This window comes from Nuphar pumila, chromosome 17 (genome assembly GCF_984573655.1).
Source record: "Nuphar pumila chromosome 17, dmNupPumi1.hap1.1, whole genome shotgun sequence".
NCBI classification, from domain to species: domain Eukaryota; kingdom Viridiplantae; phylum Streptophyta; class Magnoliopsida; order Nymphaeales; family Nymphaeaceae; genus Nuphar; species Nuphar pumila.
This window is the reverse complement of record NC_143265.1, coordinates 68204557-68231215: the sequence shown is the minus strand read 5'-3', so window position 1 is coordinate 68231215 and position 26659 is coordinate 68204557. Positions and strand designations below refer to the sequence as shown.

At 39.6% G+C, this 26659-nt stretch overlaps 1 protein-coding gene and 3 non-coding genes across 10 annotated transcripts; 1 reads left to right on the top strand and 3 right to left on the bottom strand.

Annotated features, from left to right (window-relative positions):
- Positions 1-913: 913 nt before the first annotated feature.
- LOC149812111 (E3 ubiquitin-protein ligase RZF1-like) lies at positions 914-22136 on the bottom strand. Of its 7 annotated transcripts, XR_016428590.1 has the most exons (4): positions 20878-22136; positions 5729-5824; positions 5457-5561; positions 914-1412 (listed from the first exon to the last, which is right to left on the bottom strand). XR_016428590.1 is itself a non-coding variant. In XM_089993674.1 (2 exons), the coding sequence occupies exon 1, from the start codon at positions 21835-21837 to the stop codon at positions 20920-20922; it is 918 nt and encodes a 305-aa protein (XP_089849800.1). In that variant the 5' UTR covers positions 21838-22136; the 3' UTR covers positions 5381-5824; positions 20878-20919. The 7 variants fall into 7 exon arrangements, 4 of the variants coding, with proteins under 4 accessions (XP_089849800.1, XP_089849801.1, XP_089849802.1 ...); XR_016428588.1 differs by having other exon boundaries at positions 5457-5824; XR_016428589.1 differs by lacking the exon at positions 914-1412 and having other exon boundaries at positions 5381-5561.
- On the bottom strand, positions 17922-18003 carry TRNAS-UGA (transfer RNA serine (anticodon UGA)). Its single transcript has one exon. It is a non-coding gene; the product is annotated as a tRNA-Ser (tRNA).
- LOC149812112 (U4 spliceosomal RNA) lies at positions 18035-18175 on the bottom strand. The gene has a single exon (XR_016428674.1). It is a non-coding gene; the product is annotated as a U4 spliceosomal RNA (small nuclear RNA).
- Positions 22137-22660: 524 nt separating the features above from the next.
- On the top strand, positions 22661-22742 carry TRNAS-GCU (transfer RNA serine (anticodon GCU)). Its single transcript has one exon. It is a non-coding gene; the product is annotated as a tRNA-Ser (tRNA).
- The last annotated feature ends 3917 nt before the right edge of the window (positions 22743-26659 follow it).

Here is a 26659-nt window from a genome sequence, read left to right as displayed (position 1 = left end):
TAATAATATCATGAAAAAATGCAAAAAGATTAGTCGACGTTTTAAACAATTGAATAATTGAGATATCATCATTTAAACAAATAATAATAATAATAATAATAAATTCATAAAAATATTGGCAGTTAAATCAGTAACTTCTGAAAAAAATAGCTTATCTAATTTTATTTATAGTTAATATATTTTTATCAATAAAAACAAAAAAAAATCAAATTCTCTCGCTAGAATTTAGCTTTGTTTTTAAACTTTTGGCCCGGTGGTCCTAGCCCTTCTACAGAGCCGCCAGACGCAGAACAGCTTAATTTGGTGGCATTTGGAGAATCACACTTGGGACGATGGGATGGGGTCACCACAAACGGCAAGACGTCAACGCTTATCCAGCCAATCTAGAAGCGCGTATGCGTCTGCAAAGTAGACCAACACAAACAAACAAGGAAACCAACAAGAAGAAGAGGGAAAGGAAGAAGGAAAGTTTCCTAGACTTGTTAATTGGAACAATCCATATCAACGATTGGATGGGGGGCAATTCTACTTGGTCAAAGTCTAACAATTATGATGGTATTAAATGCCTAACAAAGGCCAAGCCCACAACAATCTCCTCTGAAATCTTCTAGCTAGCAAGCAAGAGAGTTCATCAATCGCAATTCTGAGAGAGAGAGAGAGAGAGAGGATGGCTGCTGAGGGCTTCTCTGCCGGCGACGTTCTGGTGAGAGCGGGCGTGTTCGTTGCCGTGCAGGCGCTGGTCTATCTCATCCTCACCAAATCTTCCGGCGTCTTCAAGAGGCGATCCTCGTCCTTCCGGAACGTCCGATCAGCCAGTATACGCAGAATCCTGGCCACTCTCTCGGATCTCCCCTATGATGAGCCGTCCCCCACGGCGCGCTTGACCACTCAGCCGAGCATGTGATTTCGGCCCCCTGTCTATACTTATATGTATTTCTGCTTTAGATTGGAACGGCCCTCCCTTCTCTATGCTTCACTGTTCGTCTTTTTTTTTTCACTTTTCTTTGATTGGTTTGACTTCTTCACTGAAGGGGATTGAGATTTCTTTTCTTTGATTGCAAGTTAATGAATAGGTATCCATTCTTTTAGCAGTGTGCTTTGTTTTCCTCATTTGCCCAACATGGTATCTTCTATTCTTTCGTGAGCCAACGTGATAGAAAGTTTCGGGAGAGAGAGAACGGTGTTGCTGTTACTACAATTCACATGAAACTTGTGTTGAACCGAAAGGGGAGGACAATACATAACGAGCTAAAGAAAAAGATGATTTACAATTAAATTGCCTTTCGGCTAAACTAATTTTCTACCCGAAGGTTTAATCCCGGCGTGTGCTCTGTTAATCGCCACAAATCCCGTCCTTGGGAATATCTCGATCGGCGAGGAAAATCTGGCATTATTTAACAATTTTTGGTTTTCTGAAAAAAACCAGAGAAAATGTCAGCATACATAAAATGACAAAACCTATATAAAAATATGAATAAAAAATATAAAATAATCGAAAAACAAAAAAACTGTTTTTATTGCGATAAAAATGTGATCTTTTCAAAATAAGTGATATTTTGAAAACGTCGTATTTTTCACAGCATTGTATCACCTTTTGAAAATCCCACCATAAAATTGCGATAATCTAAAAAATACGCTGATATTTGTGACTATGGTTCTGTTTACTTGAAACTGGCCTGCTAAGTCAAACGGAGGGAATGTGATTCTCAATGATAAATCACTTATCCGGCTAGTGAATTCTGTAGAGTTGAGCTGGTAGCATTGATGCCATTAGCTACACATCCTTTTCTGAATGATCATTGCTCCGATTACTAGATTTCTGTTCTGTTTGTTGAAGATGCTCTTCTTATCTGTTCTTTTTTCTTCTCATTTCAAGTCGTTTGACTCAGAGCTGCATGCTTGGTGGCCTTCAGCTTCACTACTGCTGATCATCTATCTCAACATTTCTCGAGATGAAAACCACACCCATCTCAAGAAATGCCAAGATGGATGACTGTAAGGCAGGTTGCTGCATGCCCACCATGCAGCGACGCTGTAAATAATGTGCACACTTTTATCTTAGTATTAACTAGTGATCCCGGCTCGGTCAGTCCATTCTTCCGGAACCAGTCCTACATTTTGTCTATGTGAACCGAGAAGAAAGGAGGGCTCAATGGAAAGAGGATTGTAACATGAAAGAGCAAGCTGTGCACGCATTAATAATTAATAGAGGACAAATGTTGGCACTACCAAATAGAAAGCCACTCTGTGCTAACTTAAGCCGGCATCCTATCAAGACTAGACTGAAAATTCTTAACCAGCAATCGGACGAGAAAGAACTGATGGCCCAGCAAAATTCAAAGCTCTGCATCTCGAAGTTAAGGGGTTGAGATGGTTGAACATTCTGCCAAAGATGCCAGAACATTCTGAGGCAGTCACTGCCATATTTGTATATGACATTATATTCCATAGCCACCACACATCCCACTCGATTGAGGTGTGTGTGGGCCTCACTCTCACATATGTAGTAGTTTTAGTTTTCAAGTGAGATGAGGCAATTGACTTTACCTATATAGCATTATAACAAGCTTAATCAGGCTCACTGGGCTTAATTGAGCCTGTTTACCTGATCAAGCTCAGGTCACTTACAATGCCGAGCTTGAGCATGGTGCCTAGGTTCAGCTCATTTGTCCTCTTGGACAAGCTCAGGCTGTGCTTAAACGAGCCCGAGCGGAGCATTGAGCAGCTGTAATTGTTTATAACGAGGGTCTGGACCGGCTGAGGAGCCGGTTGCCCAACCTTTATGTTGGGTTGGGAGGCTCATATGCCTCGGGTAGTGCAACCTATCATGACCATGTTTTAGACCCTTTGCCTAACCTATCTCTTAGATGGGCTGGATTTAACTAGGCCGCAGCCGTCAAATTGATGAACAATGGGGCTGGGAATGACCAGGCTGCAATCTATGCGTGCACCCACACCCACACCCACACCCACACCAGAACCATAACCATTTGAGTATATGGTCTGCGGTAAAATCACTGCACCAACAACCCAGTGATCAAGCCCTGACAGGGTCACTTGATCACCTGGATACCAGGAGGCTTGTAGTGCAAAGATATCCCCTCATCGAGTTCAAACCCCAGGGTGAAAATTTCCTGTTTTGAAAGGCAGAGGTGGGAGTGCTGCTGAAGGCTTTGGTGAACCTCAGGGGTTTTATTGGTGCAGGCATACATTAGGAGCGGCTGGGTTTGCACCCATCCCCATCAGGGCCGATGAGAACTGGGTTTTCCCCTAACCTACCCGAAAAACAAAATCCAAAGATGAATCTACAGGTGATATCACATTTTGAGAAAAACGTGATGCCCAAAATTTGTACCCCATATGGACCCTGTTTGAAAATAAACCCAGACTGTAATCTAGATTCAAAAGGAATGAAAATGGTTGCGATTTCAAAAGATCCAAGAAATATAATTTTATTATTTCAATTTCTGACCTGTATAGGTAAGACATTGTTGATCTTTTTTGGCTTTCTCAAAAAGGGTTTTACGGTAAAAAAAACTGCAACAAAAATGGTGTTAGTGTTACATCATAAAGAAAAAGAACGCAATTGAAGTAGCTGAGGTATAATTATTAACATCTCAAGTTATACGTGTATACAACCAATGGTACTTAAATTTATGTGTTGATATTCAATTTCAATTGGTGATGACAATGAAGAAGCTATACAACAACCAAAGTACGGTGAAGTACTTCTGTTTAGAGAAAAAACATTATTCGTCACTGAAGTATATCACATGTTCTTTGGTTGTTTGTTTATTATTCTTGTATGTAGACTCTAACATGAATGCATTTACTTTTTTATGAATTCTACATTGAAAGGCAAACTTACGCAACCACTAACGTTAAACTCTTGACAAAATTCGCAAGAGATTTTCGCAAGCAGTATCATGATATTCATATTATTTATGCAAAATGCATAATTTCTACACAAATATCATGTGAATTTCATTTTTAATGAGATTTAAGAAGATAGAGAGAGGATTGTGACGTAACGTGCAAAAAATCATAAAATCAATTCGTGACAAGGGTAAAAAGGTTTTAAAAAGTCTAAAGGATGTGAAATTGAACATCAAGCAGATTTCGAAATTTGCAAGGCATTTAAAAAAACATGTACAATACAATCATTTTTTTTATTTTTAAAACCGTAATTTGGTCGGTCCTCCAATTAAGGGCTTCCAAAGCCCTAATCACATCCGACAGAAGGCTTCCACCACTGGGGTGAAGATTTTCAAGAGAGAGAGAGAGAGAGGTGTTGCCACCGGGGATCTATGGTCGAAGAACATCAAGGGGTGAGGGAGGACAGGCAGAGAGAGAGAGAGATAAGGGGCCAATTTCATTTGTTTAACATATGTGTGTGTTACCGTTTTTGTGTACGGAGGCAGACACACATCAGCGGCGTCTGCTGTTTGGCTGCGAGAGCCCCTAAATGACCAATAATACCAAGAGGTAATGTTTGAGAGATTCCCTAAAAGATCAACTAAATCCACCACCCAAATCTTTCAAACGTACTGCCATTTCTTTACCCATGAGCATCATGGCAACATTTTAAGACAACAATAAGGCCCCGTTTGGGATCAGTAGCTGGGATGGGCGTTTATGGAGTTTATGCATTTGAGGAAGTGGCAGCTGCTATGCCAGTAGTTGCCAAATCTTATTTAGTGTAAATACAAAGGAGAAAGGGCCTCAATTCCCTTACCAAATGCATAAACGCCCATCCTAGCGCCCATCCTAGCGCTGATATTCCAAACGGAACCACCATCGGCGTTTGACCAAGATTTTGCCTCAGGAACACCAAATGCATAAACGCCCATCCCAACGCCTGAGATTCCAAACAGGCCCTAAATCAGCACTAGATTTCTTGAGAGATTTTCTGATTTTTTTTATCATTTTTATCGGCAAACTTTTGGCAACAAAAACACGGACGAGGTGAGTATGCCCAGCAAAGTTGATTGGGTTCGGTTCAAGCAACAAATGCAGATAGGCAGGCATATTTATTTTGAATTAAAACTGAGACCCAAAAAGAACCAAAGATAGGTGAAATTTGGCCAGAGCGGCAAAGAACGTATACCACCTCATAAATATTAAATTTACCAAATGGAAATGGAAAACCAGCAGTCTTTTGCCACCTTTTTCCTTTTTAACTTTGTATTCATAATCATAGCATTCCTCGGTATTTATGAGCAATAAGGAGCCACCAAATGAAATATTTCCAGAAACCAGAATGAAGCTGTGAAACAAGATATTGAAGCAACAAACTACATATATATGGAAGTATTTCTGCTCTACTTTATCCTACTAGGATATCTGGCCATTAAATAAACATGAGAACGGCAAAAATTAATGAAAAAAAATACCTATGATATAGAAAAGAGACTAGTATAAGCAAAGGAAGTCACCATAAAAATTATACAGACCACCTTGGTTCCATAACATGTGCTCGGAGAAACATTTCCGCAGAAGATTTGCAGCTCAATTCTAGTTACATCCTGCCAAGTTGGTGACTACGTACAAACAGCAAGCACCTGCACATCATTGGGAGCTCGCTAACATGACAGCTGCTCATAACACAGTTGTATAAAACACAGCAACCTATCAGATAGATTGTTTTAAGCAATAATGCAAGGAAAAAGTACCCAACGTTTTTCTTTTTTTTCTTGACAAAGAAAGCTGGGGTTAGGCAGACCCCTACCAGTTATACAACCATATACCATTGGGATTCGAACTTGCAACGTCCCAACACAAGGTGATGTGCACTAACTGCTCCTGCCAGACAAGCGGAGAACATCTGAAATACATGCACATACAAGTAGCTCATGGAGTTTGCGCTGAATATAATCTATTGCTTGTGAATAATTTAATGTGTGTGTGTGTGTGTGTGTGTGCCTGAGTGTGTCTGTTTCTGTGCTACATTAAAAATTATTTATAAACTCAATATGTAGAACAAACACGAGAGGCAAGAGTTCGCAAGAAATGTATTAGTGTAAATTTGTTCTTTTGTGAGCAAGAAGTTATTCAAACTTGAATTCTGATGGTAACATGGTAATATCATATATCATTAAAATTTAATTGTCTTGACACGTAAATATAAAGTGCTTCCGAACTCCTAAACACTTTCAGGTCAGTTATCCCTTCCCACTTCACATGCATATAAACAATCTTTTCCTTGCTTTTGCTTCCATCATTGTTTCCATTTCCCGCTCAATCAAGACTAACTTTTAGCATCTGAAATATCTTTTTTTTCAACAAAAAAAGAAATGTCAAAATATCAATACAAGAAAATGCAAGTAAAAGAATATTTTGAAATACAAGTACTTTAAGAAGAAAATAAAATTTGTTTAAAGAATGAATAATTAGAAGAACCAGAAACTTCAAAAAGAAGCAACAAGGGGCACTATGGATAACTGATTGCAAGCGCAAACCGAAGAAGAGCTTACCAGCTATGACTATTATAAAAAACTTTGGATAAAAGAGAAAAACTCAATTTAACCTATTACCAGACAAAACTGAAGTAGAAAAATATTAGAAAAAGTTTGTTTCAGTTTGCAGCATGACTGCAGAATCCAACTTCAGGTCAAACGCAAGGCATGGAATACACTATCTAAGGTGGTCACTTATCATATCTCCCATCTTTGTACCTTCCATTTCTCATCTAACAAGGTCTCTCCTTGATAAAGCTGTTCTTTTCTGAAAAACAAAAAACCAACAAGAAAACCTCAACATTTCTGGATATAAAACTTGGTAAGAGCTCCATTTTTGCCAACAAACTACTACTCTTCTCAACTCTACTTTTCTTCTTCCTCGTACAACATTGCCAGCTAAAAAGCTCGATGTTTTCAGGAGATTTAGTTTACTCAAGAGAGCATTGCATGCTCATTAAACCTAGACCTACAGCGATCAGGTTGAGAACCATTCTGCTACAAGAAATTGTTCAGGAAAGGCAAGAGGATATGTCAATTTTTTTCAACTGCATATGGCCAAGTTAGCTTCAACCAAAGAGCCAAAGGAACATAATGTATCGACTGTCAAATTATAGGAATAACTTTGAAAGAGACCAGCATGAATTTCTAGATCATCCCTCCAGACTTTCTCTTAAGTATTCAACAAAAAAAGTTGTTGCATCTCATGATGATTCACAGTGCAAGGTTATGAACTGCAAAACAATCGTAGATGAGCATGTTATATGTTCATCTTTAGGAAAAGAACTACAGAAATCATGGACCTGGTCAGATTAAGAACTTCATGAATGGTAGGTCAGGCATGTAATTCAACCAACACTGATATACTAAACAGTAATCTCTCTCCTCCCAGCCTCCACCCCCCTTCTTTCTCTTCTTTTTTTGTTTTTTTTCTTCTTTTTCTTTTCCTTCCCTCCCTTCATTCTTTTTTTTCTTCTTTTTTCTATTTTTTTCTTACATATATGTATATCTGATTTTTATATATATTTCACAGATATGTAAGTATATATATACAAGGTATTTGTGTGTGTTTAAATATATTTTACAGACATTTGTATAAATATAATATATACGTGTTTTTTGTCATTCGTACATTGGGTACTTTTTTTTTGTTGGTACCGACTAGGCCGACTAGTCCCAGTTAGTCCTTGACTAGGCCTTTTAAGGGTTTAAAGATTAGGTGCTAACCAGTGCTTTTGACTACATAGGTTTTAAGGCAGGAAATCATCTTGAATCTTTAGCGGTTTGGGGTATTGGTGCATCACCAAAAATGATAGCTTTTCGCCCCTCGGTGACAACCCTTAAATTTCTTATATATATTATTTTCCAACATATTCTTAATATTCCTACAACAAATTACCAGTTTTAGCTCCTCTAACCCAGATAACCACATAGGAAAAATACATAAATGGTTCAGCAGGATAGTCCCCCAAAAGTATGAAGTATCACCTGGTTTTCATTTTCATGAGAACAATAAAAACCTCACTGTCCTTTCCAATGTGGTCAGAATTGTATCAGACCCTGAATTGATTCAGGGAATTGGCCGATTCCAATTCTGAACCGAATCGAGCTGAATCAACCAATTTTTAACCAGAAGATGACACATCAGGAAAATATTAAACAATATTAAAAAATAATCCGATTCAGCTCGTTTTGTATCAATTTTTTCCTGATATGATGCAAATCGGTCGATTCAGGCTGATACTGACAACATTGGCCCTCTCCTCATGCTAACCATAAAAAACATACAAATAGTAATCTCTAAGAACAATGTGGACAAAGGCTGAATAAGTTCTGGTTAAGGGACAGGCGTTAGAGTTTGTACCTCATCACAAAGATCCTGAAAAAGGGCCACAGTATGCACCTTAAAACCATAGTCGCCTGTATCGTTAAAGGTAATTTCTTGGTGAGAGTATTTCTCAGAGAGATTTTCAAAAGTTGATAAATCTCGGGAGTTTAAAAAAAAAAAATGTAAATAACAACAAAAAACCTAAGAAAATAATAATTTTGTATTATTTTTCTTTCAAAAATATAAAGAAATATGTTTTAAAGGTTTTAAAATATAAAAGAAACAAAAAAATAGGAAATGCAAACTTAAATTTTTTTTAAACAAACACAGAAAATATCATGATATTTTTTATTTGCCGATATTTTGAAAATATCATGATATATTCCCGATATTATCAGCAACCTTGAAATTGCTGATAATATCACGATATTGTCAAAATATCGGCGATATTGGTGACTATGCTTAAAACCACAAGGTGATGGTCATCATAAGCCATTAGTCATGTTTTCTTTTCCTCTTTTGGACAGGCAAGACAGGTGCCAGGTCCAGCAGGATGACCAACTAGGATATATTGATGTTCTATGCATGTGCTTGAGGCGCCTAAAATATCAAATTGACAATGCTTTGCTTAACTACAACATATAGAAGTCATCAACCACACTCCATGGCACATCATGCGGCCATGTCATCTACCAGACTGACAGTCTTATCAACTGAAGAGCATGCTGTAAAATTGTGAAACCCAAGAGAAAACACACAATCACACATGCACACCATGAAAAGCCAAATTTTAAAGTGGTTTGATGAAGATATGACCTCTCTCTCTCTCTCTCTCTCTCTCTCTCTCTCTCTCTCTCTCTCTCTCTCTCTCTCTATATATATATATATATATATATATATATATATATATATATATATATATATTCACGCCCTAGAGAGAGGGTCTCGCTCCTTTTTATTGTTGAACCCAAGAGTTAGAAGATATTGGGGGATTCCTTCACATACAAGGAGACCCTGTTACAATTAGACTCTTTACAAAACTTATTGGATGAGGAGTCATTCTTTTCTTCAGTTGCCTTGTACAGTAGGAATCCTTGATTAGTGCAGTCATCCAGATAAGAGTCCTGCGGTGAGCCAGAATCCATCTTAATGTGTGGACTAGTCTGGTGAGGATCCAGTTCAACATGTTTTAGATCTGGGTCTTCCTTCACACACCCCTCAAGCTAATCTCTTTAAGATTCAGCTTGTCTCTAAAATATTAAATTTTTGATCGAGGTAGAGCCTTAGTAAGAATGTCCGCTATCTGATTTTCAGATGGGACGAACTGGACTTCAATATCACCATAGGCAACCTTTTTTTCTAACAAAGTGATAGTCAATCTCTATGTGTTTTGTTCCATGAAACACAGGGTTGGCCGTTAGATATGTTAAGACCCAAATCCTTCAAGAGTTGTTTAAGCCACATTAATTACGAGGATAGCCCAACAAGGCCTTGAATTCAGCTTTTGCACTTGACCGAGCCACGGTATGCTGTTTGGAAAAACTCCAAGACAACAAATTAGGTCCTAAAAAAGTAAGGTATCCACCAATAGAATTCCGGACATCTGGGCAACCTGCCCAGTCAGCATAAAAAAAAACCTGCAAGCCTAAGACTGTTGGACTGCTTAATATGTAATACATAGTTGAGAGTTCCTTTGAAAAATCTTAGAACATGTTTGATATATGTCCAATTATCTTGTGTGTTGACAGGCCTTGTTTACGACAAAGGCTATGTCTGGACAGGTAAGTGTGGCATACTGTAGAGCTCCCACAATATTTTTCTACTGAGTTGGATTTTCTAATAATTCTCTAGAAAACCTTGAAAGAGAAACATTAGTGGTTGCAGGAGTGACAATATTTTTGCAGTCTATCATGCATGTCTTAATCAGGAGACCTGTAATATATTTTCTGTCAAAATAACCCCTGAAGTATCCTAAACAACTAGAGAGCTTCTTGCAACAATTATGTCATCCAAATATATATTAAGATATTCTTTACACCATGTTTGTGACGGATAAACAGGGACGAATCAACATGGGACTCCACAAAATTTAGTTTCTCTAAGTACACCCTCAATCTTTCAAACCATGCACGTAGAGCCTGTTTTAACCTGTATAAGAATCAATTAAGTTTGCATATGTAGTAAGGGTATTGCATGTCTTTGAAACCTGGATGTTGGCTCATGTTTACACTTCTTTTAGAAAATCATGCAAGAAGACATTAATAACATGTAGTTGGTGAATATGCCAACCACTGCTTACTGCAATAGAAAGAACAGTTCTAATAGATGTAGGTTTGATGACAGGACTAAAAGTCTCAAAATAATTCACACCTTTCAGTTGATTGTACTCCTTGGCAACTAACAGAGCTTTATATCTAAAATCTCATCAACATGACGTATCATTTTGTATATCCATTTACAACCAACTAGGTTGTGGACACCAGTGGGTGGAACAAGAGTCCGAGTATGGTTTCTGTACAGGGTACTAATTTCATCATTCATGGCGTGTTTCCATTTTGGGTCTTGAACAACTTGACTAAAAACATGAGGTTCCTTTTTTCCTGCAGAACTTCGGTCAGGAGACCTATATGAATGGGATACTTCATGGCAAGGAATAAGCTCGGCTTTAACGTGCCATCTTGGGACCTGGTTGTAATGAAATATGTAGAAGCACAAAAACACTATACACTTGAAGGCTTTGCAAGATTACAATCATACAAGTGCACATGCACAAGTCCTCTATGGGGCAATACAAAGATCAATAAGGCACGTAAAAGATGCACAAAAATAAAAAATGTAAGCCTTTTATTGATCAAGTGCTTCCTACAAGCATATAATTCAAAGGGAGGAACAACCCCCATATTTATACACAAAAGGGGAAGGAGAGGACCATTGGGAACTCCCAATGGAGTCATTGGGAGCTCCCAACGGTCATATTTCTGACCGTTGGGAGCCCCCAACGACTCTATGGTCATTTTGACCATAGAGCCCCTAAGGGTTCTCTAAATTACAAATTAAGAAAAATAAAAAATAAAAAAGAAGAAATGAAAAATGATTACTTTAATAAAACAGTTTTATTATATGAGTGAAATGACAAAAATGCCCTTATAGGGCATATACCTATATAACTGAAAATAAACATATATATACTATATATGTGTATATACAATCTTAACACCCCTCCTCAAACTTACGGTGTAAACACCAGAAGTTTGTTGAGAAGAAAAAGGAAATGTGGAGCAACAAGAGGCTTAGTGAAGAAGTACGTAAGTTGAAATTCTGAAGTGACAAAAGACAACTTAATAGTTACTCTCAAGAATTCATCGTGAACATAATGGCAGTCCATCTCGATGTGCTTGGTGCGCTCATAAAAGGTATGATTGCTGGCAATGTAAATTGCGCTTTTATTATCGCAACACATCTTCGAAGGGTTGGAGACGTCAACACTCATATCCCTAAGAAGATTTCTTAGCTATACAAGTTCTATAGTTGTAGTTGTCATATCTCTATATTCCGCTTTAGTGAAAGCTAATGAGATCTTTTGTTGCTTCTTGCATCTCCAAGTAATCAGAGAATCTTCTAAAAAAATACAAAAATCAGTAGTTGAGATTTTATCATTGAGATTTCTTCCCCAATCAGCATCAGTATAAACAAGTAAATTCAAAGCCGAAGATGAGGATCGAAAGAGCCCGTTAGTTATGGCATTCTTGGTATATCTGACGATCCTTAATACAACACTCATGTATACAATTGTGAGAGCATGTTAAAACTGACTAGCAAAGTAAACGACATGAGTGATATCTGGTCTGGTGATTGACAGATAAGTGAGAGACCAAATTAGTTGTCTGTAAGGTGTGGGGTCTTCAAAAAGAGTCACATCTTCAAGTCTTAATTTAGCATTCACCACTTCAGGAGTTTTCACCTTCTTATCATCTGAAATGTCAGATTTAACACATATATCTGCAACACGTTTCATTTGAGAAAATATATACCCTCTGAGAGAGTATGCAACTTCAATTCTTAAAAAATATCTTAAGAATCCTAAGTCAGACACATCTAAATTATCTTTTAACACATTTTTAACATTGCTAACTCCCCTTTTGTCATTCCACGTTATAATCATATCTACGTAAAGTAAAAGGATAACAATGCTAGTACTTGTATTTTTCACAAAAAGAACAGTGTTAGTATATCATGAACGAAAACCCAAATTAGTCACAACATTACTAAACCTATCATACCATGCCTTAGAAGTCTACTTAAGACTGTACAAGGCTTTTAAAAGTTTAAGAGATTTTTCTTTTTCAATGTCAAATCCCGACGGAGGATCCATATAGACTTTTTCATTTAGTTGAAAAACATTTTTAACATCTAATTGGTATATAGGTCATTTTTTTGTTGACGCAACGACTATTAGAGTCCTAACATTAGTCATTCTAGCTACGGGTGCAAAGGTCTCCTCATAGTCAATTCCATATTCTTGTGAGTATCCTTTAGCTACTAACATTGCTTTATATCTTTCTAAAGTTCCATCACACTTGGTTTTAACTTTAAAAACTCATCGGCATCCAATAGGTTTCTTGTTTAGAGGTAGTTTAACTACCTCCCAAGTTTTTGTCTTCCTAAGAGCATCTAATTCTATGTTCATGACTTCAATTCAATGAGGAACATTTTTAGCTTCATTATAATGTGAAGGCCCATGATGTGAATGTAAAGTTATTAAGCAAGTCAAATAATTAAGAGATAATGTCTCATAAGAAACAAACCTATTTAGTAGAATAGATTCTCTACTGGATCTTCTAAGAGGAGTTTCTTCTATAGATTCATTATATTAAGAAAATTTTTCTAAGGCACTAATAGGATTATTTTGCTCATGCTTGCCTGGTATAAACTTGAATATTTTTAGAAGAATTATCAATGATGTCATCATTACTTGATGTTCCAATATTAGAATATTCATGATTTATATCATTTATAACTTCATAATGATTCAAAGAATCATCATTAGCATCTATATCTTCCCTTGGGGAGAGATCATACAAAACCATATAGTCTATTTCCTCCTTCAAAATCATTTCTCTTCTAAGAATGTCACATCTTGAAAACATAAAGTTTCTTGTTGAGGAGGTTTAGGGAGTCACTTTTCTTGATTTAGTAAGAGATCAAAAATTTCACTAAAACTCGGGAGCTTGTTAAGAGTAGAGGTGGTAACAGTAGTGATGAAACTCTCGTACTCTCGGGTTAAGCCATTTAGAGTCCACTGAACTAGATTTCCATCAAAACTGGTTCTTCAATAGCACAAAGGGAGTCCGCAAGGAACTTAACATGATTCAGGTATTCTAGCATTCTCTTGTCCTCTTTCTTAACGTTTTGAAGGTCACATTTTAACTGGAGTATTTTGAGGCTTGAGTGAGACGCATATGTTTGTTTTAATGCAATCCATGTGTCCCGAGCAAAGGGAATACAAATAATCGGCCCAGAACAGCTTTAGTGACAATGGCTTTAATTCAACTCGCTCACCTTCTATAACATATTGACATAGCGTTGGGTGTGATCCATCTACATAATCGATGAGATCTTGATTGTACATAACAGAGTCTATTTGAGAGAGCCATAACAGGTAGTTGTTTTGATCCAATTTGATGGACACCAACAAGGAAAATACGTTCCATTGAATGGCTGGATTGGTAATCAGGAAGGGCGAGCTTGACGCCATCACCGCCAACTAGGGGAGAGACATAGCTAACACACACCAACTCGTGGAGACAACAGGCTCTGATACCATGTAAAATCGTGGAACCCAAGAGAAAACACACAATCACACAGGCACACCATGAAAAGCCAAGTTTACGCAGTTGGAAATATCATAATATCATGCAATTTGCAGTTTACGCAGTTGGAAAAGTATGACAGCCAAATCTTTCTCCATCCTTCCTAGTAACTCACTCCATAATACCACAAGTCTCACTGGAGTTCCAATAAGATTGTCAGTTTTGTTTGAAGTTCTGAACCATTCAAAAAATTGGTCTAAAAAAAATTAACATGTCCTTTACAGCCATATGGAAAAGAACAAGAATCAGTAGAAGTATCAAATGCATTAGTTAAGAAAAAAAAGAGAGCAAGTCCCTAGCAAAAGTCAATTTGAAATGTAAGGGTTTTAATTTTCGTCAACCACGACTGTTGATCATTTCATCTCCCTTAAAACATGAACTTTGCAATGGCAAGATGATTCTCCTCTAAACTTAAACACATTGGAAACACAGATCTATAAAATCGATAACACAAAATGAGGTTACATCACCATGAAATTTAAGAATCAACTTCGATAGCCAGAGAATCTAAACAACAACAAAACAACAACAACAACAACTACGCCTTCATCCCAAAACAATTGGGGTCAGCGATATGAACCAAAAAGAAATTCATTTTGGGTCTTCCACATGAATCCTTTTCCTCCAATCATTTCTATCCAACGCCATGTCCTCGGTGAGGTTCAAAGCATTCATATCCTTTCCTATCATCTCCATCCAAGTCTTCCTAGGCCTACCCCGACCTCTTTTAACTAATATATTTTCCCATTTCTCCAACCTTCTAACTGGAGCATCATTAGGCCTTCGCCGAATATGTCCAAACCACCGTAAACGATTCTCTCGCATCTTATTTTCAATGGGTGCAACACCTACCTTCTTACGTATCTCTTCGTTCCGAATCTTATCTTTTATTGTATTTCCACACATCCATCTAAGCATCCGCATCTCAGCTACACTCATTTTTTGAATATGATGTCTCTTGGCAGCCCAACATTCCGTACCATATAGTAAAGCGGGTCTAATAGTCGTCCTATAAAACTTTTCCTTCAACCGCAATGGCATTCTACGATCGCACAGCACTCCAGTAGCACTTTTCCATTTCATCCACCCAACCTTTATCCTATGATTTACATCTCCATCAATTTCTCCATACTTTTGAATGATGGATCCCAAATATTTGAAATAATCATTCACCGGTATATCTTGCTCACCAAGCTTCACTACACTCCCATCACTACTTCGTTGCTTACTAAACCGACATTCCATATATTCAGTCTTACTCTTACTCAACTTAAAACCTCTAGCTTCCAATGTCTGTCTCCATAATTCTAACTTAGCATTAACCCCAGCTCTAGACTCATCAATCAAAACAATATCATCAGCAAACAACATACACCACGGTACATTTTCTTGAATTGATCTCGTAAGTTCATCCATCACTATCGCAAATAGGAAAGGGCTTAAAGCAGATCCTTGATGTAACCCAACCGTTATCGGAAAATTGGTTGTCACCCCTCCACAAGTGCGGACATTGGTTATTACTCCTTCATACATATCTTTAATTATACTAATGTACTTGAGAGAAACACCTTTCTTCATCATTGTCCACCAGAGAACGTCCCTAGGTACTCTATCGTATGCCTTCTCTAAATCAATAAAAACCATATGCAAATCTTTGTTCATCTCTCTATATCTTTCAATAAGTTGTCTAAGAAGATGTATAGCTTCCATAGTTGATCTTCCAGGCATAAAACCAAATTGATTCTCCGATATCATGACAACCTTCCTCAACCTATACTCAATCACCCTCTCCCAAAGTTTCATAGTATGACTCATGAGTTTTATACCACGATAGTTTGTGCAATCTTGTATATCACCCTTATTCTTATATAAAGGCACCAAAGTACTCTTCCTCCACTCATTAGGCATCTTATTTGTTCGCCAAATCAAGTTAAAAAGATTTGTCAACCATTCTAAACCTTTCTCTCCCAAGCATTGCCAAGCCTCGATAGGTATACCATCTGGGCCAACTGCCCTTCTTGATTTCATTTTCTTCAAAGCCTCTGCAATTTCTTTCTTTTGAATCTTGCGCATGAAGTCACGATTTATCTCATGAAAAGGAATGGAGAAGTCTCCAAGATCTTGAGCATGACTATCATTAAATAGCTTATCAAAATAATCTTTCCATCTCTCCTTAATCTCCTCATCTTTGACTAAAACCCTTTGCGTTTCATCTTTGATACATCTAACCATACCCAAATCCTTCGATTTCCTATCTCTCATCTTTGCAAGCCTATAAATATCCTTCTCGCCTTCTTTGGTATCCAACTTGTCATAAACCTCCTTATATACCTTAGCCCTCGCGTTTCGAACAACTTTTTTAGCTTCCTTCTTTGCTATCATATACTTCTCCAAATTCTCATTATCACGACTCTTACTTAGATTTCTATAACACTCTCTTTTAACCTTAATAGCTAATTTGACATCCTCGTTCCACCATGATGTATCCTTACCTAGTGGTGCACCGCCTTTAGACTCACCCAATACCTCCTTAGCTACTTTTCTCATACCACCCGCTATCTTATTCCACATTGATTCTGAATCCTCCTCGAGACACCAATCAACTTCCTTAACTACCTGCTCTACAAACATTCCTTGTTTAGCTCCTTTCAGTGCCCACCACTTAATTCTAGGATCTATCCTATGTCTATCCCTTTTGCGGCATTGTCTAATTCTAAGATCTAAAATTAAGACTCTATGTTGTGTAGCTACACTTTCTCCTGGTATAACCTTACAATCGATGCAACAACCCCTATCTCTCTTTCTAAGTAGGAAAAAATCTATTTGACTCGTATTAACCCCACTTTTAAATGTTACTAGGTGAGACTCCCTCTTCCTAAACCAAGTGTTTGCTAAGATCATATCATAGGACAAACAAAAATCTAAAATCCTTTCTCCACTTTCATTTCTTTCTCCTATACCATAGCCTTCATGGATATTCTCAAATTCATCCCTACTAATGCCTACATGTCCATTAAGGTCACCGCCGATGAAAAGCTTTTCTCCATAAGATGTCTCTTGTACTACTCCATCTAAATCTTCCCAAAATTGATGCTTAATGGAATCATCTAAACCTACTTGAGGTGCATAAACACTAATAATATTAATAATATCCGTACCTAATACTAATTAAATAAGTAAAATTCTATCACCCTTCCTACGGACCTCAACTACATTATCTATAAACTGACGACTCATAACAATCCCTACTCCATTCCTATTCCTATTTATTCCTGTATACCAAATCTTATATCCCCAAGGTTCTATCACTTTAGCTTTCTCACCTACCCATTTGGTCTCTTGAAGACATAAAATATCAATCTTTCTCCTACACATAACATCTACTAACTCTACCAACTTACCAGTTAAAGACCCTATGTTCCAAGTGGCTAACCTAATTTTATGGTCTTGGACTAACTTCTTTACCCCCACCCGTCCAACAAAGTGAGGGAACCCTTGCCTATTTGACACCACACCCGGGCGCCGGTGTGACGCGTCGCTTCTGGGCGACGACCTAGCAACCCTTGCACATTTATCACTGCCTCCGGGCCTAGAGAGTACAGCGCGTCGCTCAGTAGGGAACGCCCCAACGAAATTCTCATATTGGTTCATTTTCATAGGATATGACAAAGTTTTTATGCTGGCTGTCACAGGCCTACCGCAACCCTCCTCCTTTATCCGGGCTTGGGACCGGCAGTGTATAACTACACAGGCGGAGTTAAAAGAAAACGTCGACAACAGGGTTCGAACCTGCGCGAGCGTAGCCCAACAGATTTCAAGTCTGTCTCCTTAACCACTCGGACATATCGACGAGTGACCAAAGGCTTGTAGGGCTTTACCCTGTTAAGGGAACCCTTCCAGAAATTCTCCAAAGCTTGGGCCAAACCCAGGCCTCGGAGGGGGTTTGGAAATAGTTTTCAACCAGCAATTGACGCACCTCGGTTTTACCTCACTAGCTGCGTCATTGCCCCAAGCGCAAAGATCAGCCAGAGAATCTAAAGGTGACAAAAAAAAGGAATAGATGTAATTTGTTTCTTGGTTAAAGGTGCAATGATTTAGCCAAAACCCATATGAAATATACCCCTAACTTGACCACACCTTAGCTGAGGCATACAGAACTACAGATGAACCAGAGCTCCAGACGAAATGTAACGACCACAACTAACCCTAAAAAAAAAATGCGGAAATTATTATTATTTTTAAACAATTGCCTTGATTCTTATTCTCACGAAAAACTTAGAGGAAGGAGGAAAGTGTTGAGAATGCTTCTTCTTCTCTCTTCTCTTTTTCCTCTCTTTTCTTCTCTCTCTCTCTAGAAGACGGTTTCTAGAGAGAGAGAGACTCTCTTACCTATTTATAAAATAAGAAGTCTCTAGAGGGGGGTGACGCCCCCTTCCAAATGCATGGGGTAGAGTTCTACCCATCAATCTCAAATCATCTTTTAGATTTTATTAGATTTTTTTTTGGCTTATCTTGTGGAATATTCCACATTAAGGGGGGGGAGCTTCTAGAAAGCCAAGTGGGCTAGAGTTCTACCCCAGATAGAACTCTATCTCATCCTTCTCTTTAAATTCATGTTTTTATTTTTAAAGTTTTAAATTTATTTTAGTTTTAAAATGGCATGGATGGATTATGGATTCGAGCTGGACCCATAATCCAAATCTATATCCAATTCTAATTGGATCTCAACCTAGACCGGGTCCTAGTCAATATGGACCCTAGACTTGCTCCAGATCCATATTAACATTGGTCCAACGGAGCGGGTCGACTCTGATCCAAACCGAAAAAGATTCAAAAATATAGGCCGGTCAATTTATAAAAATGCATTTTTTGAACCAAATCTGATTTTGATAAAACATATCTCCTACAAGATCTACGTTATGAAACGGATCTAGCTATGGTCTTAGATCAATTTCATTCCCGGATTTCATCTGAATTTAACCCGAATTTCACTCAAATTTAAAGGTTAAAAACAAATAAATTCACATATTTTTCTTAACATATTTAGATCTCGTCAGTGGGCGTTGGACAATGTCCAAACCCAGGTTGACGTCAACTCATATTTAAATACTTTCCACAATTTTGTCATATTTAGGGGTGGCAAAACCTGACACGCCCCGCCAACCCGCCTCTTAGGCGGGTTCGGGTTTGGCTTAAACTAACCCGTTTAATAAACGGGTCGACCCACCTAACCCGTTTATTAAACGGGTCGGGTTCATGTTAGGGGTATGCCAACCTGCCAACCCAGCTGACCCGTTTAATAAACGGGTTAGGCGGGCGGGTCAACCCGTTTACCCGAACCCGACCCGCCTGCCAACCCGTTTACCTGACCCCTACCCGCCCGCCAACCCGTTTACCCGACCCCTACCCGCCCGCCAACCCGACCACTAACCCGCCAACCCGTTTACCCGACCCAACCCGTTTATTAAACGAAATAAACGGGTTGGCGGGTCGGGTTCGTGTTTGCCACAGCCGACCCATTTATTAAACGGGTCGGGTTCAGGTTGAGGTATGCTGACCCGCCAACCCGACCCGATTGCCACCCCTAGTCATATTAAATATAAATATTTAATTTAAAAATATATTTTTTAGCTTAAAATTATGGAAAATTACGAGATATTACGCGACAACTAGGGAAGTGAGATCATTTCTCAAAACAAATGAAAAGATGAAGGTTTGCAATTGTTGTGTTACATTATCATAAATGAATTGCTTGAGTTTCTAATTTTATCAAACACGATCCTCTTTCTCATTATTTGAATAATTAATGGTTGTTGGTTCACCAAGAAAATGGGCACTGTCATCAAAAGAAGAAAACTTGCACACGCATGTCCCCGTGGTTCACCAAGAAATAGGGCATTGTGATCATAAGATGAAAACTTGCACGCATGCATGCATAATCATTTTTCACCATATCATGTGAAAAGAGTACAATTAATGCTACTGCAGCACTAAATGCCTTATTCTGTTCTTCAACAGAACTGATGATGACAACTATAACATGATCCCTATTATCATAACAAGTCAGCATCCAAGAGTTGGCCACTTTGTTTAATATCAACCTCTACAAAATGTTCATTAATCAGCGACATCAGGTGCCTCAAGGCATCAACAGACCAAAGATGCAACACACTATCATGTTTCCATGTCATAACAGAAGGTCAAGAGAAACGAAGCGCCAAAAGGAGTAGATTTACTACAGTTCACAAAAACAACAAAAAAGCAGCAGCCAAAAAGATGGAATCAGGGTTTTAGCACACCTCTCCGACTCTGTAGATCTACTGTCAGATAATAGCAATGTGCTGTTTTATGCATTATACACTTACTACGATTTTTTCTTTGCTTTTTCAATTTTACTATTGTCTTACTGTGTTTTTTCTTTTCTCTTTCAATTTTACTATTGTCTTACTGTGTTTTTTCTTCTCTTTCAATTTTACTGTTGTCAAAGATCCAGTGATCTAATTCCTTTGTTTAACCTAAATTTTATGCAAAAGATTATTCAGCACATATTCGAGTAGATCAGAGGCATGAAGTAAAAAGACGATTTTGATGGTGTAATTTCAGAGAATCCCTAATGTTTCCAACTAAAACCTAGGAAGATCGATGGTGTGAAGCTTCAAGAAAAAATTGAAGGGAAAAAGATGCATCTTAAGACTATGAAACGAGCGATAGAAACGATTCATACCTAAAGTACGACAATTTTTTTAAGGAGCTCGAGGCAATCCTCTCAGCCGGCCCTAACTTCAGAGATGAGCGAGTCTCCGTCATCGTTGCCACTGGACACAGTCTCCCCGCTGTTCGCAGGCCCGGAGCTCGTCATCCCTACCTGCGTCGGAGAAGTACTGGCGCCGATCTCCCTAGTCGCGGATAGCGCCAGGTTGTGCCTCCTGGCGACGCGCCTCAGCCTACTCGCCATAACGAGGAAATCCTCATAATCCTCGTCGAACAAGACGTCATCGCCGCCGAGGCCCCGGCGATCGGCAGAGTTCCGGCCGGAGAGCTCAGATCCCGGCGGATCCAGGGGGAGTTGGTACCTGCAGACCGGGCAGGAATTGTGCATCGCGAGCCACGGCAGAATGCAGTCGCGGTGGTAGATGTGCCGGCAGGGCAGCTGCTTCGCGTCGACGTCGGCCTCGAACTCGTCCTTGCAGACGGCGCAATTGATGGAATCCTCGGCAAGGATGGCCTCGGTGATCTTGATAGTAGGGATCGCGTCCACCGATGCCTTCGACGCCCGGAAGGAGCCGCAGTGGCCGGAATCAGCCTCGGCGAGCTGCTGCATCAGGCGTTCGAGGCGGTCGCTGAGGAGGTAGTCTCCCAGGCCGGTATGTCGGAGCTCCGGCTCCTCGCCGTGGGGGAATCGGTCGTCGTCGCCGTCGAACAAGAAGTCGAGGCCGCCGGAATGGAGGAATGGGACGAGGCGGGGGATATCGGAGCCGAGACGCCGGCGGCGGACGTAGGCGTCGGTGGGGGAGTGCGGGCCGGCGAAGAGGTGGTCCAGGGAGTCGGGGGTCTCCATGGACTCGACGCAGTCGCCGAGGCAATTGGGGCAGCGGAGGGGCTGCCCTTCGAGGAGCGTCACGCTCATGTCGCACGGGTGGCACCAAAACGTCTGCCGCAACCGACTACCCGACGACGACGACATCTCTCTCTCTCTCTCTCTCTCTCTCTCTCTCTTTCGCGCTTGCGGGGAAGACGACGACGACGACGACGACGACGACACCGCCACCACCGAAGGAGTAAATTACAGGAAGGTGCACGGCTTTGAGTTGAAATTACGAGATTGCTCCCATGACCGCGCCCATCACTTTGGAATCTCTGAAGGGGATGGGTGGGGCCAGGGCCAGGGGGATGAGATTGAAAGAAGTGACCGACCCTCTCACCAGCCTGCTGCTGGCGGGGTGAACCTGATAGCGACCGGCGGTCTTCGAAGCTTCGACCTGCTCTTCGCTTCGAAACTACGAAACTGCCTCTTGTCGATCCCTCCTTCTTTACGGTATCGCCAGTTCCGTCGCTGGTACGGCTACTTGGCGTGGTGCGAACTGAAAAGGCCAAGCGGGTTGCGCCGGGTCGGATTCGGTTTGAGGTTTTCCTTCTGAACTGATCCAGCTTGGGCTGGAATGAGTCGGGCACGTATTGGACCCGTCCAGGTGGGTCCGGATTGGTGTCGAGCCAAGTCGGGCAAATATAATGTGTATCCGTAGCGGGGTTGGGCATAATTTGGTCCGCATGTACAGCTGGTTCATATCTGAAGTTGTTTCGATTACAGAAAATTAATGGAACTTTCCCGTCGAGTTTCATGTTTCACATCAGAATCAGTTCTAGGTCTTTCTGGATAATACAAATATCGCATCCAGAAAAGAGGACTTTTCCCGAATGCTTCCACTTGAGCATTCGTCCACGTAGGTATAATTCTCCTTTGTTTATTTGAATAAGTATAATTCTCAGTTATAGATTCCACAACCAAAGTCGCTTTGGCCGAGTGGTTAAGGCGTGTGCCTGCTAAGTACATGGGGTTTCCCCGCGAGAGTTCGAATCTCTCAGGCGACGGATTGTATTTTTTGTTCTTCTCTCGACACACCCTTTTGTAACTTGTTGATTTTACTAGCTTTTTTGCCAGAATGGTGGTCTCAGACTGTCAGACGTGACCTTTTCCCAACCAGCGTTGTTTAACATTTGTAATTTGTCCGCGCCAGCAACCCAGAAGAAGGCCCCCTTTATAAATGAAGGGCGAGGAAGCTCAACCTAAGATCGAACCCGATGCACGCAGTTCCATCCGGTGGTGGCCTATCTGGGTGCGGATTAGTCACAGACTACTGGACTAGACCTGACCCAGCATGGCTTTTGGGGCCTGCGCTGTGGCTCATATGAGATACATAATTAGTTATCTTCTCGTCGCATCTCTTTCGATCATTCTACGCAGTGCAATGATTGAATTCATCCATTTAGAAAACCACCCACCATTTGATCTTCTTGAGCATTTACACTCATTATCATGATGAGATGTGCAGTGGAGATTTTGAATATAACGTATAATCTGTTTATACAACATAGAGGACGTTAGATTTATCTACAATATGAAAATGAGCTAGCTTTCTTGGTTTGAGCTGAAACAACTGCCCTTTTTTTTTTTCGTCCACGATGGACGGGAAAACCAAACTCAAAATCAGAGACCTAGTCGTACTGGCTCAGCCTGTTTAACATCCCCTTCTCGACGGTGTAAACTCATTGACACTCCGGGCGCTAGTGCGGCCTGGCTTTGGATGAGCCAGGTTTCCCTTGTCCTCATTAATGCAAGGGGTTTGACACTCATGAGAATGGAACCTGACCACCCATCTAGAGGCCAAGGCCCCCTCCAATGCATCAAACCCCTTGAGGCAAAAACAAATATCCCTTTAAAGCAAACCTCTTGATGCTAAAACAAACACCCTTTTAAAGTACTTATAGACACTCAAAATTTTCACAAAATCTCCAAGGATGACAAACCTAGAGAATTTAGGAAAAGAATACCTCCAACAAGGAACCAAAAAGCTCTATTTCATATGGGACGACAAACCTAATTTTTAATCCCACACCGAACAACAAACTCAATATGCAGTCTTGCCTCGTCCAATCTCATTTGACGTGTGTCCCATTTGGCGGATGGATAAACCTCACAGAGGATGTGTATTCAAACTCCTCTGGTGCATTTTATGTAGACTCTTTCTGGATGACTCTTATCCCCATGAGGATAAGCACAGATCTATTTGGGTTGGATTAAAATCTAGAAAACTCATGATCTATATCTCAACCAAGATTTCTATAAATAAGAACTGACCCTAGAGTCCAGAACATTTAGAAATCCTCTGTTTGAATGTTAGCCTTAGAGAAATAGCCTACCTAAGCCTACTTTCACTTTGACCCTCTCTCAGCTTGAAACTTGAACTGCCATACCTACGTATTGGGAAGGAAGATCCTGATGTCGTTGAGGAACAAATTCGAGAAATTAAAGATATTTTCTAGGTATTGGAGGTCCTAGAGGACCAAAGGGTTTGTGGGAGACCACTTGAGATGTCCACTACTCGTCGACACAATGACAAGCTTTGATGTGAGAGCAGTTCAGAAATGTGTTCTTGGAGACTTACTTTCCCCATCATGCTCGAGATCTCAAGATGCAGGAATTCCCTGATCTCAAGCAGGGTATTTTGAATGTAGCGAAATATACGACGAAGTTCAGGCATCTAAAGAAATGTTACTCGAATATATATACCATGGATAAGACTTGTGCTAAAAAATATACCCATGGTCTTTGAGACAGATTGAGGACTGGAGTTCTTATGGACAAGCCTCAGAATTTGAACCAAGCCATTGAGATGACTACCATGTTGTAGGAGGATTGGGTGTCTTATAAGAAGATCCAGTCCAAGAGGTCCCAGAAGATGGAAGGCAGTGGAAATAACCCTCCCAAGTCCTTTGGAGGCAAGAACTGAGCACCACTGGCGAAGAAGCCATGAGTCTAGCAAGGTGAAGACACACCACAACAACCATAGACCGATGTTTGCCTCAGGTGCAGGAGGCAACATTCGAAGGGCGAGTGCTACAGGGACACCGAAGCGTGTCTGCACTACGGTGAGATAGTATATTTTATTAGAAAATTTCTCAAAAGAACAATACAAAATGGGCAAGTTAGAGAACCTAGAGGTCAAGGTCAGAAGAGGACCATGGGACGCATTTACGCTACGACAACAACTGAGTTGCAGCAAGATGCAGATGTTATCAAAGGTACTATTACTATCGCATGCCATGATGCTAGAGTATTGTTTGACACAGGAGCTTTCATTCTTTTGTGTCTTCTCAGTTTGCCAGCATAATAGATTTATCGTCTATTACCTTAGGATATGTACTTGAGATTGTTACACCTTTGAGTAATGGCACCATCGCTCGTAACTAATTGTCTAAAGTAGAAGTCGTGATTATGGGTCAGAATCTTTTGGATAACCTGATTGTTCTTGACATGATTGGGTATGATATAATTTTGGGCATTGATTTGCTATACGAGCACTACACATGTGTGCACTACCATGAGTCGGATACGTTTCATTTTCTCCGATCAACCTATTTTGGAGTATAGGGCTAGTAAAACAGTGAACAATGAGAAGATGATTTCAGCTCTGAAGGCTCAGTGTTAAGAAGGAATGTGAGGTCTTTTTTGTTAGTGTTTCCTTAGAATATCCCAACATAACCCCCTTTGGAAGACCTGGTTGTAGTAACAGAGTTCTTTGATATATTTTTCAAGGAGCTACCTAGATTACCCCTTGTGTGAGAGATTGACTTTACTATAAAATTAGTATCAAGGATGACTTTGATTTCTAAAGCTCCATAATGGCACCGACAAAATTAGAAGAGTTGAAGAAGTAGCTTTAAGAATTAATAGATAAAGGGTTTATTCAAGTGTGTCACCATGGGGTCTTTCTGCCTTATTCATTAAGAAGAAGGATGTGTTAATGCACATATGCATTGACTATTGGATGTTGAACCAAGCAACGATCAAGAATAAATATCATCTTCCACGGATTAATGATCTATTCAATCAACTTCTAGATGCTAAAATCTTCTCTAAGATAGATCTCAGATCGGATTGCCATCAACTAAGAATTAAGGAGTCTGGTGTTCAGAAGACAGATTTTTAAACTCATTATGGTCACTATGAGTTTTTAGTGTTGCCTTTTGGTTTGACCAATGCACCAACAACCTTTATGAATTTGATGAACAAAATATTTTTGCTCTTTTTGTGATCATTTTTATAGATGATATTCTGGTTTATTTAAAGAGTGAGGATGATTATCGAACCCATCTTCGGATTGTTTAGAAGACTCTTAGAGAGCATAAGTTATATGCCAAGTTTTCTAAGTGCAAGTTTTAGTTAGATCAAGTCATATTTTTGGGTCATATGATTTCCAAGGATGGTGTGGTAGTAGACCCAACAAAAGTAGAGGCAGTTATGACATGAACCAACTAAAAAATGTTTCAGACATTCACAACTTCTTAGGACTCACTAGATATTATAGGAGATTTGTCCAGGCTTTCTTAAAGATTTTGACATCGATGACTAAGTTACTTCACAAAGGTGTTAAGTTTGTGTGGACTCAGCAATGCGAAGCGAGCTTTCAAGAATTGAAAAGAAGGCTTACCACAACCCTAGTGCTTACTCTTTCATTAGAACATTAAGGTTTTGTAGTGTACAATGATGCTTCAGGTATAGGTATGGGATGTGTTTTGATACATCATGAGAAAGTGATTGCATATGCATCTCGTCAGTTAAAAGTACATGAGCGTAATTACCTCATGCATGATCATGATTTGGCAACAGTGATATTCGCTCTTAAGGTAGTACAAAAAGCAGTTTGAGGTTTTTTTTTATCATAAGAGCCTCAAATATTCTTCCAAAAGAAACTTAATAGAATTTCTTAAAGATTATGATTTTTCCA